The sequence below is a fragment of the Melanerpes formicivorus genome, unplaced genomic scaffold (genome assembly GCF_026170545.1).
Source record: "Melanerpes formicivorus ecotype bairdi unplaced genomic scaffold, bMelFor1.0.p_v2 SCAF_6, whole genome shotgun sequence".
NCBI classification, from domain to species: domain Eukaryota; kingdom Metazoa; phylum Chordata; class Aves; order Piciformes; family Picidae; genus Melanerpes; species Melanerpes formicivorus.
Window position 1 is genome coordinate 10,571,999 of NW_027142358.1, and position 16,088 is coordinate 10,588,086.

At 36.6% G+C, this 16,088-nt stretch overlaps 1 protein-coding gene across 5 annotated transcripts in view; it reads right to left on the reverse strand.

Moving 5' to 3' along the window:
- Nucleotides 1-16,088, reverse strand: part of IDE (insulin degrading enzyme) — a 65,713-nt gene that overhangs the window by 48,898 nt on the left and 727 nt on the right. For 3 of the 5 annotated variants that reach the window (XM_068139638.1, XM_068139634.1, XM_068139633.1), the window contains exons 2-5: nucleotides 5,911-6,095; nucleotides 4,397-4,604; nucleotides 3,422-3,591; nucleotides 574-696 (exon numbers count right to left, since the gene is read on the reverse strand). In XM_068139638.1, the coding sequence (XP_067995739.1) occupies nucleotides 574-696; nucleotides 3,422-3,591; nucleotides 4,397-4,604; nucleotides 5,911-6,070 (661 nt within the window). In that variant the 5' untranslated portion in view covers nucleotides 6,071-6,095. Of the gene's footprint in view, nucleotides 1-573; nucleotides 697-3,421; nucleotides 3,592-4,396; nucleotides 4,605-5,910; nucleotides 6,096-10,445; nucleotides 10,537-15,953; nucleotides 16,074-16,088 lie in introns of those variants that run through there. The other 2 variants (XM_068139635.1, XM_068139636.1) reach the window with 2 other exon arrangements.

The following is a 16,088-nucleotide window of genomic DNA, read 5'->3' on the forward strand; positions in this document are numbered from 1 at the left end:
AGCATATTTTCAAAAAGCAAACAGTTTCAACACACTAAATTTTTCTGCAAATCTATGTAAAATAGCATCTTCACTGTGGAAAATTTTAAGCAGTTGGTACGTCATGTTAAATGGATTCAGAAGTGAAGTACAGGATTTTTATCTAAATATTAGATTATAATACAGAATGGTTTGATAATACATTTTTTACCCCTTTTGATAATACAGAATGTTTTGTAATGGGAGTGTAAGTCTAAAATATGAAAAAAACATTGAAAGCACTCCCACCACCTGCAAACAGACAGGCGTCAGTCTTCATAAGACAACCATACAATGACAGCAACTGGTGACTCAGTAACAGATTTCAAATTTGCTGCTTATTTTTTCTATTGTAAGCTTATGAACACACACACATACACACACTTTATACATTGCCAGTTGCTTTGGAGACTTCACTAAACATAAAATTATGTTTGGTCACATACAACTTTTACTTTTTCTCTTTCTGTACATTTTCAGACACTTGCATGCACTTCACTTTCTTCAAACATAAATACATGAAAAGTTTTAACCAACCAACAGAACAAAACTTACCTCTTCCTAAGACACAAATAGCCATTAAATTTGATGAATAGTAAGTAGAATGGAACTTCAATAGCTCTTGTCTTACATCTATTCCTTCTTGAGTTGGTCTAGTTTCCAGAGTAAATTTGTTCCCTGTAACGTAAAATCAAACAAGCCAAAACAAAACAAACAAACTTGATGTTTATGAGTTTAGAAATCAAAAAGAAAAAATCAACTAATAAATCTCCTTGCCTCCAGATGGATAGTAATTGTAAAAATAATAAAAATGAATCATAAGTAAACTGGGTCAACACTGCTTCAGCTTATCAAAGACAATAAATACAGCACATTCCTGAAGAACAGAGGATGGTTTAGTCTTTCAAACTAGTGTTTTTCATTTGAAAGGGTTATTTCAAAACAATGCAAGTAAGCCCAGGTTCTAATTCACAAGGACAATGGGAAAAAAAAGGGGGGGAAGAAAAAAAAAAAGGGGGGGGGGGGTCATTGGCACCCAGTATGTTTTACTCCCACATACATTTTTGTCACAGGAATCACTGCCTGAAATTTGTGGCATTGGGTGCCACAAATTATAGCCTAGTATACTAAATAAGCCATTTACAAACATGATTTGTAAATTGTGACTGTTCAGCTTCTCCCTCATAACAGCTGAGCTGCTGATGAAATAAAACAGGACTAGAGAGGAAGAGAACTACAAATTCTCCCTGAATAAGCCCATAAGCAGTAGGTAATAAATTTTCTACATTGTTAACCTCCTGTTAATTAGTGCCATCTTTGTATTTACATCAAGCTTTCAATAATTTACCCCAAGGACATACTCCATATTTATAGTTAAAGGAGAACTCATGTTTAGTAAATATACACTGAAAGAGCAAAAATTAAGAGCCTACTAAGAGCACACTGGACTTTAATCAACTTCTGCTCACTACATGGACACACAAACTGGTCAACAGAGTATAGATCAGAACTACAAACTCATACTGTATCTGCCAATTTCAAGGTCAGTAACTCCTTAAGCCACAATCATACCAGGTACAGAAGAGAGAAGATTAAGTCAAAAGATTGTAGCAGAAAAGTTGACTTGTGTGTTTATAGGAAAAATAGCAAGAAAGAGAGCAAACATTGGGAGAGCATGCCTTCTATGCTTGCGTGCCCAGTGAACAAACCATACAATCAATCCCAGGCATAAGTTAATACAAATCATTGAGGCAACATTACCTACATAACAAAACAAGTATATTGTCCAGATGTTTGGTGATTAGCTACAAGTCTAGTTACCACTGCAACAGTAAAAAAAAAAAATCATCATAAAGAGGCTGCCTGAAGTATTGCTTTAAGTGTCAAAGTTCAAATGTGAGTAAAATCAACAACTCTAAATGACACCTGGAAACAATGGTACTATGTTTAAAATCTGTCTACATTCTTCACTATCTGCAGACAAAGGAAACACAGAAGTTTTAGACACAGTACTGTGTTTATTCCCACAGAATCAAAACATAAAATAAATGCTTTAGCTCAGTAACTATGTTGTTACAGCAGTGGAGTACATCAGGAATCAGAAGATACCTTGTAGCAGTAGGAAAATTGACACTGGACAGTGAAAAGGTGTCTGGCAAAGTACTTGACACTACTGCAGGTACAGATGGAGAATTACCATTAATTCAGGGAGATTCTGAATTTAATTCAGTGAGATCCTGAATTTATCAGGGGATAAAATCATAGAATGTGGATCCTAACAAGAAAAGTAAGATTAAGGTGCATTTCTCCAGGTAAAGTGATAGAAAGTTTGCTGACTAAACAGGCTGCAGGGCAACAAGGAATGACCTGAAGCATCAAACGGAGGCATTCCTGTATTCTGCAATACTAACATCATCTCAGATGATCAAAAGGGAGCAGCAGTAAGAAGGATGCCAACTGCAACTGTCATGGAAACTGTATTACAGTTGTCACCTCTTACAGTAAATAAAACCCATCAAAGCTAGGCTCTGCTTCTGCAAAATCAGGTCTACAGGAACACTACATGCTACAATTTAATTTCAGAATCAGAGCTTAATTTAAGAAGAGGTGACTGTGACTACTACTACTGAATTTGTGCACATTTTGGATATTCTCCCATGCAAACATTTCATTTATGTCAGCTATAAAACATTCTTAAACTACAGAAAACTATTTCTGCAACCTCCATTTAGATTTTCTGAGTGCTATATAAAAGTTAACATTTAACTCTTCAGTGTGATTCTGACCATAACTACGCTATCTTACTTTAATGCTTTTTAAATTTGGGTCTTGGGGTATTTATTTTTAATTGTTACTAAGCATTCTGTGAATAATAAAGCCTACAGCAATAAGACAGGGATTTGTTCAAACATGTATCTATTCATCTACTACTGTCATGTTTTACTCTCAAGATTTTGGTTTTGTACTTTTACTCAGTAGTTTTCACATTACTTTGGTGACCTCTCCAGTTTGACCTAGTCACTGTCATGTAGTCCTAATTCAGTACCACTTAAAGTATGTGGTTAGTAACAATATAAACACAGTTCATTCATTATGTTACACACAAAGAACTAACAGTACCAATTATGACAAATCCAGTAACTGCAAAACAGAGTTCATGCAGTAATTATCAGAATCATAAAGGATGCTTCATCACTCTATTGCAAGTCTTGGATCGCTCTGTTTCCTATGTTTTTGTCCAGCTCTATTTGGTTTATGATGTGGAAAATGTGATAAAACACCGTAATAAACGTGTGGAGAGAAAAAAAGGCAATTGCTTCAGTCTGTCTTTGACAATCTTATATAAACAATAATACTTTGTATATTACACAGAACTCTAATGGATGATTAGATTCTGACAAACCTGTTCCAAATTTACTGAAGGGATGATTGGGGTTTCCAGTAGCCTTCTCCAACTGAAACAACCTCCAGGCATCATTCATCAGATTCTTCTCATGCTCAGAATCAACAGCATTCACTTCCCTGTCTTTGCAGCTTTCATCAAACAACGGGCACAGGAAAAACTGGGCAAATCTAAACAGAAATTTTTAAATTCAAGTCAAGAGTACTGTACATAAATGGCAACAGAAAAGTATGAAGCTTGGTACCTCCTGAAAACAGCCAAGTATGTTATTCTTTAATGCAGAACTCCGTAACAATTTTGACACTGATTTGCTATCGTTATTTCTTCGCCTCTACATGCAGAAAACAGTATTTTCATTGTATAAGGTACTACAAGATCAAAGGCCTTGCATCATAATTTATATACTGAAAATTTCTACTGGTTTGAAGTTTAGCTGCAAGAGACTCTTAACCTCATGAATCAAAGCTGTCTTGTTAGACATCCAGAGAAAATTCAGGGAAAATCCTGTCTTTACCTCACTGACTGCAAGCCTTTTCCATTTCTGGCCCTTCCCACAAGAGGCAGAGATTTCAGTAAGTTAGTTACCTCTACTAAAAGGCATCCTAATGTATTTCTAGAGTTCATCCTTCCTTTGCTATCAATTAAATAATAATCCTACAGGAAGCACAGTATTTGATTATACATTCAGAGTATTTGCACAACACTTAAGTTCATGATCATATTCTGTGCCCCACATTTCCAAAAGCATTCAGTGTAAATATAACCTTTGAAGTTCAAAAATTCTGCCTCAGTGAAGAGCTCTGCTAACTGAAAAAAATGTAAGCAAAGCTTCTGAAATGAAAAATGTCTGGTATCAGTTTTAACAGATGACAGTGCTCTCAACCCTTTATCATTGTGATTATGAAATTATTAAAAAACTTTTACAGTTTCAAACAGCACCTATATAAAAAACCCCAAAGTATTCAAAGTGTTTACCTGTCCAGAGCACCTTCTAGATGTTCATGTGACACATCAAAGTAATAGTTGGTATGTTCTCCACTTGTGAAAGCATTTGAGCTCCCGGCATGTTCACTAAGAAATTGGCTATACTCATTCTCTTTTGGGTATTTCTTGGTTCCCAAGAACAGCATATGCTCACAAAAATGACTAAGTCCAGCAATGTTGGGGGGATCAGACAAGGATCCTGCAGAAGAAAAAAAAAATTCATGTCACCATTCATTAAAAAGTAGTACTACAACTAAGTCTTTTAAAGTGCTTTATATTGCAGTGTGTTGCCTTGGGCAATTATATCAATTCTGTATATGTAAGCAGACACTTCTGCAGCTATAGTCAACTAAATTCAGTCTTTAAAACAAAAAACCACACAACAAAAAAACCCATAAAAATTCGAATGAATAACTGAACTAATTAGTGTCTCCAACTGCCTCTCCAGATCAGCCTGTGTTGCCTTATAGAGATAATTTTTCAATTTAAGTCCATGACTCATGATTTTAAAGACCTGGCAGATCACAATAGTATGCCTTCTATACCTTACCTTCCAAAACCACAGCAATTTCCAACCACAATTAAGGAGGTATTTATCCTGTGGTTTATAGGACAATTGGTAACCTTTAATTGCTTGAATACATACAGATATTGATGAATAGCCAGTACGTGAGAAGGTAGACAAGACTAAAAGACAAGAATGATGTGCAAGAATGGAAGCCAGAAAAGCGGAAGTTTGAGTCTGGTAGCCCTACTTTGGAGTGCGCAATGGAAGAGAACAGATGAAGTAAACACATCTATGCCACTGTATGTGCAGGAACATATGTGACAGCCACCTCCACAGTAAAGAAGGCCAAAAGTTTTCCAAGTTACTCTACTGCTTCTGTCTTAACACCAACAGCAGTAAAAGTTCCCAACTACAAATGCGGCAAGAGGATGCTTAGGTAATGTGTGTATGTATCACACTTTCCTAACAACTGAGAAACTACACAAGCTTGAGAAATACCTCAGGCATAACAAAAGGCTTTTATTAGTACACAGAGTCAAAGTAGCTTCCTTCCTCTTCTAGTATTACTGTTTGCACACTTAAGTATAATTGAGAGTTAGGGAGTGCCTCTCCAACTCCTACAGCACTACAGCGTTTTCTCACCTCTACACATCAACAATAACAAAAAAGTCTGAGGTGACAGATGGGGCTGTCTGAAATAATTGCACTCACACCCGCCCCTTTCCTGCTTACAAAAGATCTTTCATAACATGAAACTTAATGGTTAAATCCCTCTAGTGGCTGAGCTACATCTGAGTAAACACAGAGTGCAAAATGACAATTTAATTAGCTCAAATAACTTTGAACTTGCTGTGTCAAAGAACTAAACAAACTTTTAAGTCACAATAAAAAGCTAGGCTGCCAACTGGATACTGCTCCTGTCAATTTATTCGCTATTAAAACACCCAAATATAAAGCAATTTTATTCATGACACAATGAACAAGATGCATTAAATACCTATGTGCACATCAAGTGCCGCTGAGGACTTATCTGTGGTGGGGTCACTAATAAGAAGAGCTTTAATGCCATTTGCCAATTCCAGTCCACGATATTCTCGTTTATCTTCAGGTGATTTGATAATTTCATTCGTTATTCTCTTAATAGCTGGATTGTTCATTTTGTTGCTTGTCTCTTTCTGAAACCTTGAAGAAAACAGAAGAAATTTCACTCACTCTTTTTACTTAAGCCCTGCTAATATTTTAATATTACATTAGGGAATATTGGGTGATACTGACAGCAAGAAATTTAATTCTGCACAAAACTCACACAACTGGCCTAAAACTATAGTTCAGATCCTAAGAGACATTGTTAAAACAGAACAGTCCAAAGACCAAGCAACATGATAAAATTTTAGTTGAATGTTTCAGGTTTCCTATTAATGGTAATTAGAAAAACCACAACAACTCAGTACAAAAGTATCATCCCCTCTTCCAATCATGTTAAAAATGGATTTTAATGAGGCATAAATTGCTACCTCAAGTATAGTTTCAAACTTCAGAGTTTGAATTGGTGTTTTTATTATGAATGCTGTAACTACACAATTATTAGTAAAATTGTGTTCACCTGACAAACTACTTAATTTGTACACTCAAGTAAGAAAACAGGACATCATGTACAATATTGCCATAAAATACAAATACACTCCAGAGCTGCCATGGTAAGGAGGAATAGAATGCCTCACCTGTTTAAATTTCTAATATTAGTTTAACAGACATGCTACAAGACATGCTTCTTTAATGGTACAATTTTGAAATACTGTGGTTCTGAACTTATACGGTCTCTTCTCCCAAGTAATTAGCAGTAGGACAAGAGGAAATGGGTTTATGTTGTACCAGGGAAGGTTTAGATTGGACATTAGGAAAAACTTCATTAGAGAGTAGTGAGGCATTGGAACAGGCTGCCCAGAGAGGTTATTAATTTTGTTTTAAATGCCAAGTGAAAAAGTAAGATATTCAGACTTAGATATTTTAGAAGGTAGAGCAGAACCATTTGGCTGCGTGTTAAAAAAGCCCACAATACAAAAAACCCAAACCAACCAAACAAAAAAATCAACCAAACCAACCACCACACAAAAAAATCAGCAAACCCCAGAAGCAGCAAATCAGAGTTATGACCTGAGCCAATCATGGTATATTCCTGAATTCTTAGCCTAGTTTACAAGAAGAGGTTTAGAACAGGGCCTGTTATATGGTACCAACCAAATTTAATTTCTTCCTGAGGTGAAGTGTTGATTGCCATATTGCCAAGTAATTTATTACATGAGCTTCATTAGTTATTCCTGAACTAATTTCACTTGAGAAAAACAGATTTGAGTCTTAACTCCCCACCACAACACATACAGAGGAATTTTGCATGGTCAAATAAACAAGTATCAAATAAACAAGGAGTTTCACAGTATTTACTTTCTCTTTTTCAAGTTGTATGGTTCAATGAACTTCACACAGTTTTTAAGAGTATATACAATCTTTAACAAAAGTATGGAACATAGAACATGAAGGACTGCACAGTTCTCAATACATTTATTGTTTCAGATTTTCAGTCAGCATTTTAGCTAACTCTAGCTTGTAAATCAACTGTATACTCAATGTTAACAGACATACAACAAACAGAAAATAAAATCTGGTTACATTTATTTACAGTTTAAAATTACAAATTAAAGAGAGACTCAGCTAATAAAATCTGCTTCCTAATATACTCATCATTCTCACAATGGGAAGCAGTTCTGCAAGCTACTGTCCTCCTGGATTCTATCCTTCCCATTTATTTATGTGCTTCTGCAGTATAAAAACAACAGCCAAGTTGAAGTCAGCAGATGCATAGTCATTAGTTTTGACATTAGGTATTATAACAAGGCCAATAAAGAGCTCATTATTAACAGCATGTTAAGGGTAGAAGGTTTATAAATGTGTTTACAGTAGAATCAGTGGAAAAACTATTCCACAAACACAAAATTAAGATTTAATCTGCAGCAGAGTGAAAGTTTGGGTAAGACTAGATTTATGCTTTGCACCAGATCTTTGAATCCTTTTGAAAGAAGCCAGAAGATTACTTCAGAACTTTTAAATATATTTTAACTTACAACACACTTGATATGAAAGAAGAATTATGAACAGGAATTATAACACAAAAAACCAGAAGCACCAAGTACAGAATGTTTATGGCTCTTCCTTAGAGACAAGATGAGGTAACTTTTTAAAATATTCAGCTAAGGCCTTTTAGAAGAAAACATTTTCACTGGTAAAACATGGTTCTGATACTACAAATTACAGTTTTTTCCAGAAGTACCATCAAACATAATCACTAAACAACAACCAAAATGCTAAATTCACATTTCTCTCATTTAAACCTATCCACTAGTTTAACTCTGTACTCAGGCTAATCCTGCTTGCACTATCTATGGGCTTCCTTCCTCTAAAACAATGCGGATACCACTCAAAGGATATTCCAAGTACAGCAACAGCTACGTTTCTCTGTATCAATAACATTGACAGAATCCACATTTATGATTTAAAAAAATGTCTCCCTGTTCAAATTTTAGAGTCTCAAGTGGAAATACTGTACTTAAGATACTGTGTAAAGTGCATAATATAATGATAATACTTTCTCTAGACTAAAATCACTAACTAAACTGTTCTTGACTGTTATTTCACTTCAACACAGCTCTGGTGGATTGATGAATGTAAGCATGTAGGAGAGTGAGGAGGTCTCTGATTTTCAGCTAAAATACTCCATCTCATTAAGACACTACTTAACATGCATATGTACTATAAACTTCTTAATTTTTGTTTTTTTAATGTTATACAATTTCCTTGTCATCTGATATCTCCTCTCTGCATCATTAAGTCACAGAGCTTTACTGTCTGTTCAGATGACTCATATTTCCAATGTGATTCACCAAATTATGCAGCTTCTGTGAAATCTTATGAGATTTCAATTGATGTCTTAAGAAGCTGTACACCTCCACTTCATGTTATTATCCTTCCCTACTTCTGCCTCCTTCATAGGTTATCTCTAGCTTGGTATTGAAAGAAAAAACAGTACAGGAAAAACCTACCATTTTCAAAAGGTCAAAATTGGTAATTAAGTCTTCAAACCACGAACTTAAAATTGTATCTCTGTCTTCATTGTTATTTCAGTGGGCATTGTGAATAAAACATTATCTTCAAATTTAAATGGGTTTGCATGATTAATCCATAGTTATTTCTCTGCAAACTAAATTGTAGTACCAGACAACTCATGTAAGAGCAAGAGCAGATTAACCAGGGAACAGATTCTTGAAGGCAACCCATCTAAAGAGCAAGATCATTACCTCCCTGCTTAAGCACTGTTCCGCCTAGTGCTATGTTACTACAAGCCAGTATCTAGAAAAGAAAAATTCACTTAAGATATTTATACAATTACTTGTCTTAAGGAGTAAACTGTAAGACATACTAAATATTCCCTCATGTGAGTGTGGCCAATAGGTGATTCTCACCCTTTATTCTGTTCTTGTGAAACATGACCTCGAATACTGCATCCAGTTCTGATGTCCCCATCATAAGAAGGTCATAGAACTCCTGGAGTGAGTACAGAGGACCACAATGATAATTGAAGGGCTGGAGCACCTCTGCTGTGAGGAGAGGCTGAGAGAGTTGGGGCGGTTGTACCTGGAGAAGACTCCAGGGGCACCTTACAGCTGCTCTCCAATATCTCAAGAGAGCCTAGAGGAAAGCTGGAGAGCAACGTTTCATATGGGTGTCCAGGACAGGAATTGGAGGAATGATTTTAAGCTGAGGGAGGGCAGGTTTAGATTCGAACTTAGGACGAACTTCAGTATGAGAGTGGTGAGGCTCTGGAATAGAGTGCCCAGAGTGGTTGTGGATGCCCTCTCCCTGAAGGTGTTTAAGGCCAGCTTGGACGAGGCCTTGGGCAATCAAGCCTAGTTGCAAGGCGTGCCTGCCCATGGCAGGGGGGTTAGAGTTGACGATCTCTGAAGTTCCTTCCAACCTAAGCCATTCTATGATGACTGCTTTCTGTGCAACCTTTAAGTTCAGCAAATCCAACTGCTTTATAACATTACCATGTTCCATTCTTTCATACAAGAATTCTAAAACACTACAAATGACTTTTTGACAATAGAACTGCTTCTGACAATAGGGAAAAATCCTAATAGAAACAGAAAGCACTCCATATTTCTTCTAGCTTTTGAAAAAATAGTTTAATTCCTCAAGTCACATTCAGACACCGTCCTGAAGTACATGTGCTAGATCTACTTGCTATACTGTCATTACAGTGAACATTGGATGATGATGATCAGCAGCAATAAAATTAATCCACAAGCTAGATGCTGTGTTTATCACAGAGCTAATACCCTAACAAAAACTTATTAAAAGAAATACTGTCACACTATTTTCACAGAACAGAAGCAACCGAGAAAGACCCAGGTGGAAAAACTACAAATGGAAAGATGACAGAGCTAGAAAGAAAGAGAGTGAAAAGTACAGTAAAATTACATTCTATTCTTTGAGGCCCCATTTTTGTAATGCTTTCCAGGCAGACAGTCCCTTGGAACCACTGATGATCTCTTGGGATGCCAGGTTCCACCTGCAAACAGCATATTACAGTGGGATTAAGTGATATAGGATTCTACCTCACTATTTTAGTCTTTCAAAGTTATTTTAGAAAACTTACTTTAATTAAAAAACAGCCAGTGTAGTCAAATCTAAGTTCAATGTTTGAACAATTAAAGGACCACACTTGAAAACCAATTAACAGAAACTCCTGAGGGTTGCTTCAATGCAAGAAAGTAACTAGCTAATAAGAGTATGACCCCCTGCAAAGCACAAACTGCAAAGTGCTTTTCAGACTTCTTTTTTACCATGTCAGGCTGAAGACATTCAAGTCAAATGCTGGTACATAGGTCTAAGGCAGATGAATAGCTATAAACACTAATCGGCTTGAAGAAATCAGATGAATGGCAACAAACAGTTAACAGCTCAGCAGGTTTTGATGTTTGCTTTCAAGTTTATACATGTTGCCTTAAAATTTGAGGTTTGCTTGAAGCTTTTATGCAACTGAATCCAAATTAATACACTTGATAAGTTATGCTGACTGCAATACAACCGTTATTCAAGTTCTGTGCCCTTGAAACTATACAAAAACAACAGTAATGTCCAACCTCATATTTTACACCTGTTCCAAGTTCTGTATTTTACTTACATCCAATTCATTGCAGGTTTTGGGGGGGGGGCTTCGTGGATTGTTTTGTTGTTGTGTTTGGGGTGAGGGTTGTTTTTGTTTGGGTTTGGCTGATTGAGTTTGAGTGGGGTTTTTTTGTTTGGTTGATTTTGTGTTGGGTTTTGGTTGGGAGAGGGGGGTGTGTTTCTTTTATTACAAAGTTAATTACCTACCATTTACCAGAGTGAAGTAAAACCTTGGCTGAGCCAAAACTTCTCTGTTCAATGTCCTGCAAGCGTGCTACTATTACTAATGTGTTCTCTGTGTTACTTAATAACTTATATGAAGAATTCTTCAGCGGCCAGTGCCCTGAGTGAAAGAAGTACTTGGGCAAAAAGCCCAGCACTACAGAACTGCTAGCCAGTTTTCTCATCTCTCTTACGGGCTAACAGCACTACATTGAAGATTCTTCCAGAGTGCTCAGTTGCAGGCTCATGGCTTTGCAATAACAAAATAAACCTCCATTCTTCCACAGGTATCCACCTTTGTCACTCTGTCTCTTGCACCTACTTGTCCTCATCATCACAGTACAATTACATGGCCTTGTGACATCCTTTGTATGAGTAACAGCATTATTACCAGTAAGTCAAACAACAACCTACCTATTCTCTTCTCGGTTCACTTGTATGCTATAATTACACAATATTTTTAGACTAAACTGTAAGCAGTTCAGTTTTTTTCCAAAAATCAGACAAATTATTACTAAGTTCTGTTACCAACAATGTAATTTTTTAAATGGAGGAAAGATTAATCTAAACTGAACAAACAAACCCCCAAACAACAACAACAAAAAAACCAAGCCAATTAAGTCAACTAATGTGACCATTACCATAAAGACTATCCTAACTCTTTCAGGTTACAGGTCCACTACTTAACAAACCTAGTAAACCTTTCACACATTTAAAGATTAAAACAGTTCACATTATTCAACATCCATAAGGCATCAATATTCTGTGAATTTACTTGTCACAAAGATAGAGAATGTTCATGATCCCAACACATTCCTGATGCTGATCTAAATAAATCTGATTGCCTACAGAGGCAGATAGACTGTCTAAGCACATAAATTGCTCAAAATTTTAGCATGTTTTATCACTTAAATTTCATCAAGAATTCAGTATAATACTTCAAATCCAAAAGCTCCAACTACAAAGACCCACAATGATTTAATCAGTGCTACCAAGTTATTGAGAACAACTAATAATGCCAAATCAGGCAAGTTTGAAGATGATGAATATTTATAAGGTTTTGTTATGTAGTTAATTTTGAAGACATTCTTAAGTCTCACTACAATTAGAGCATTTTCAAAACCTTGGTCTGCAGCTTTTTGCCAAGTCTGTAACCACCTGGGAAAATTCTCTGCTGATGAAAAGGTCAGGGCAGATGCCCGCCTTGCTCTCATTCCCAGGAGGGTCCAGCTTCCATAACTTCCAGATCACAGCAGCAAAAACTTAATCTGCCACAGTTTTCACTGCCAATGTGACAGCAGAAACACTGGCATCACCAATAGAGAAGAATTAACAACAGTATTAATGAGACAATACCATGTATGAAGTTGGTAAGAAAAACGGCCCTGGTAGTTTCATGTGTAAGATTAGGCCCAAGCTAAGTGGCCTGAGTAGCAGAGAGATGTGTTTTCAATACTCCTGCACTGGTCAAACATGCTGAGACATAAAACCAACACACCATGAAGCTGATTTACTGCCCTAAAAATACATTCCTTAACTAGACAATTCCAGTTTACAAAGCACTGTAAAAACGGGCTGTTTTGGTTTTTTAAAGGCAGGATTTTGTATACTCCAGACACAGCCATAAAGAACACTGTTTTTAAAAAATTTCTGAATCACTTCAGCTTAGTTTTCCTTATCTCTTCAAAAATTGCCCCAAACGATTCATCAAAACACATCCGCCAATGTAAACCAGTGTTATGCAGAAATAGAAAAACATCGACATTGCCAGTTCCCTAGCACTTCTTTGCTTCAGTTTTGTTACAAGTTTGCTGAAAATTCCAAAAGGGTTTTAGTGCCTTTCATTATTTGAAAGTTTGGTTATTTTTGAAAATGTAAGAAAACTTTTCTGGTTTAATCTTTAGATGCTATAATGATAGAGGATCTTCATAATGATTCCACAAATCTGGCATAGTTTTTTGGCTTGCATAGTGATTTCCATCAGTCTCAAACTGCATGCTAAAATCAAGACTGCTAAGAAAGTTTCTGTGTTATGTGACCAACTGCTTCAAAGTGTATTTTACTTATTTTCTTCAGAAAGTCACTCATCATTTTAATTATTTGCTTTTTGCATCAAATACTTTCAAGCCAGTGGTTCTCATTCTCTCCTCCTCTCTCTGATATTTTTCCTCCACCACCCTACCAGCTGAAGGGTTTGGTCCACAACCACAGTGCCAAAGTGGTGTCTAGTGCATAGCCCTGCACATTCTAGGAAACATAAAACTGCATGCCACAGGGAAGACCTCTGTGCTTTATTCTAACTGTATTTTGATGTGTATTTAATGCATTTCATCTGCAAGCAGCACCTAAGATTGCCCAAGACTCTTTGTAAAGCCAACTCACTTAACACTTTATGCTACCATCTGTCTCATACCCTCAAAAAGCAAAACTTGTGAGGTCTGAATTACAAAAACAAGATGAAACTAAAACTTATACTGCGTAACAAGAAATACACAGAAATATGAGATAAAATCTGATCTAGCAAGAAGAAACAAAACAACTTTAGGATTCTGAATCACAAAAAGTAATGTAATCCCACATTAAAAACAATCCTTATCTAAGACTAAAGCTCTAACATAACCAAGAGCCCTTTAACAACAAGCAGATCATAAGAATCAGCAGTGAGTTTCAAAAAGTTAGTCCTGGCTGCTCACCTATTTTTTAGTTTTTATGATTTTTGACAATTCAATCCCAATTCTACCACTACTGTTCCAGTGAAGTCTCAACTCTGCAGCATTTTTTTGCTATTCCAGTTGTTCAGGCAAGCTATAATTCTAACTCGTTCTTAAAAACACGTTTCAGGACATCAGATCTAAATAGAAAGCTACAGTAAAGCAACTTTCAAAAATGCACTGCATCAAAAATCACCTTACTATATACAAATAGTGCTACTCATAAGCATACTTAGTCAATTTATGATCATAAAAGCTAAGAATGCGAAGACTAAGAGACTGACAGGCAATGCATAGACACAAAACCAATTAAATCAATTCCTCTACAAAGATTTGTATTAGCAACTCTGATTCTTGTCAGATCAACATATAAAAATTACTGTGAAAGCATCTAGTATCATAGAATATATCAATAATACCAAATGAACACATAATCTCTCCAATGATCACAGAGTATTTTTAGCAAGTAACTTCCACAATAAACTGCAATGACCCCCAGCTAAGAGTCGAACACCTTCCAGTTCAGTGGAAGACTGGAAATACTGAACTTTTTGCCCCTTCCCTTTCCTCTTCTGGACCTAGCAAGGTAGGGAACTACTTTGGTATTCATGTGCAAAGTAAGTTATAACCCTGACACTGACAAAATTCCCGAACTTACTGTTTCATCTAAGGCTTTAAGCCATCGCCTTACAAGAGGCTGAAGATAGAAAGGGACCAAAAAAGCCTGTGAACATGCAAATATGAAATAGGGACTTCACCACTAGAACAATTTCAATACTGCACATGATATGCAAAGGAGGAGATAACATGTTCTAACTAATCAATTATCTGGCTGCTTGACATGTCAACGAAGGTTAAAAGTTACATGCAAAGAAAAAGTTAAAGGTGGAAAGAAAAAAAAAAGTGAAAGTATGAACAAAATCCAGAAATGTAAATGGGGAATATGCAATTGAGAAAAAAAAAAAGTTAATTTTCACATGTTCCCCATCTTAAAGAAAGACAAACGTTATGAAAGCACTATTCCTGCTCTCATTTTATTATTGTTTATGTAAAATCCTAATCCACAATTAAGACTGAATAGATGATTAAGTCATGGTTGTAAGCTGTAAGAAAACACAACAGGCCTACTCACATAGACAAAGTTAAGTCCAAATGCCACACATATTCATGTACTTAAAGGAGTAATCCAGCAGAAGAAACTACATCCTGAGAAAACCACTGGCTCCAAATACACATTGTGGGCTAGCTTTAAAACACTGAAGCACACATAGCAATTATGAACAATAACTGTACATTTAGATTTTGAAACACGAGCATTGATGTCATGAGTCATCATAAATCACTTTCTTCCCCCCCCCCCCCCCAAAAAAAAAAAAAAAAAAAAAAAAGATGCTGGTTTTGATGTCTCTTACTTTTCTAGTGTTAAACACAAATTTTGATATTAAGATTATAGTGTTAAAGAAATAAAGAAAAACAAACCACAATTCAGCCGCTTTCCCTTACCCAGCTCCCTTCCTGGAAAAACTTTGCCGAGCTGCTACGCAGTTTAACTTGCCCCTAAAGTGAGCCATGACAAGCCTCCCGCCCGCTCCTCCCTCGGTCGAGGTTAGTCTCCACTGGAACTGGTCACACACACAAAAACAAGACACACACACACACAAAAACAAGACCCACACAGCGCCAGTACCAGACAGCTCGTCACAAACTGCAGAGGCCGCTCCCATCAACTTTGGATAACTCTAACAGCAGTATATTTTTAAAGAATTCAAACGTTCTTTTACTATTTGTAGCATAGGCAGACATAACAAGTTAAGCAGCATGAAAATTACGGGATGCTTTTGAGAAGAAGGGAAAAACAATAAAGCAAGATCATCGGGCACCAAACCTGCTTTGTCAATGGAGGCGTAGTAGTAGACACAAGAACACGTCAGCCCCGCCGCACACCGGGCTCTCCCGGGCGCAGGGCAAGACGCAGGCCTCCCCGGCACGCACGAGTCCGCCGTCCCCAGCGCCCTCAGCT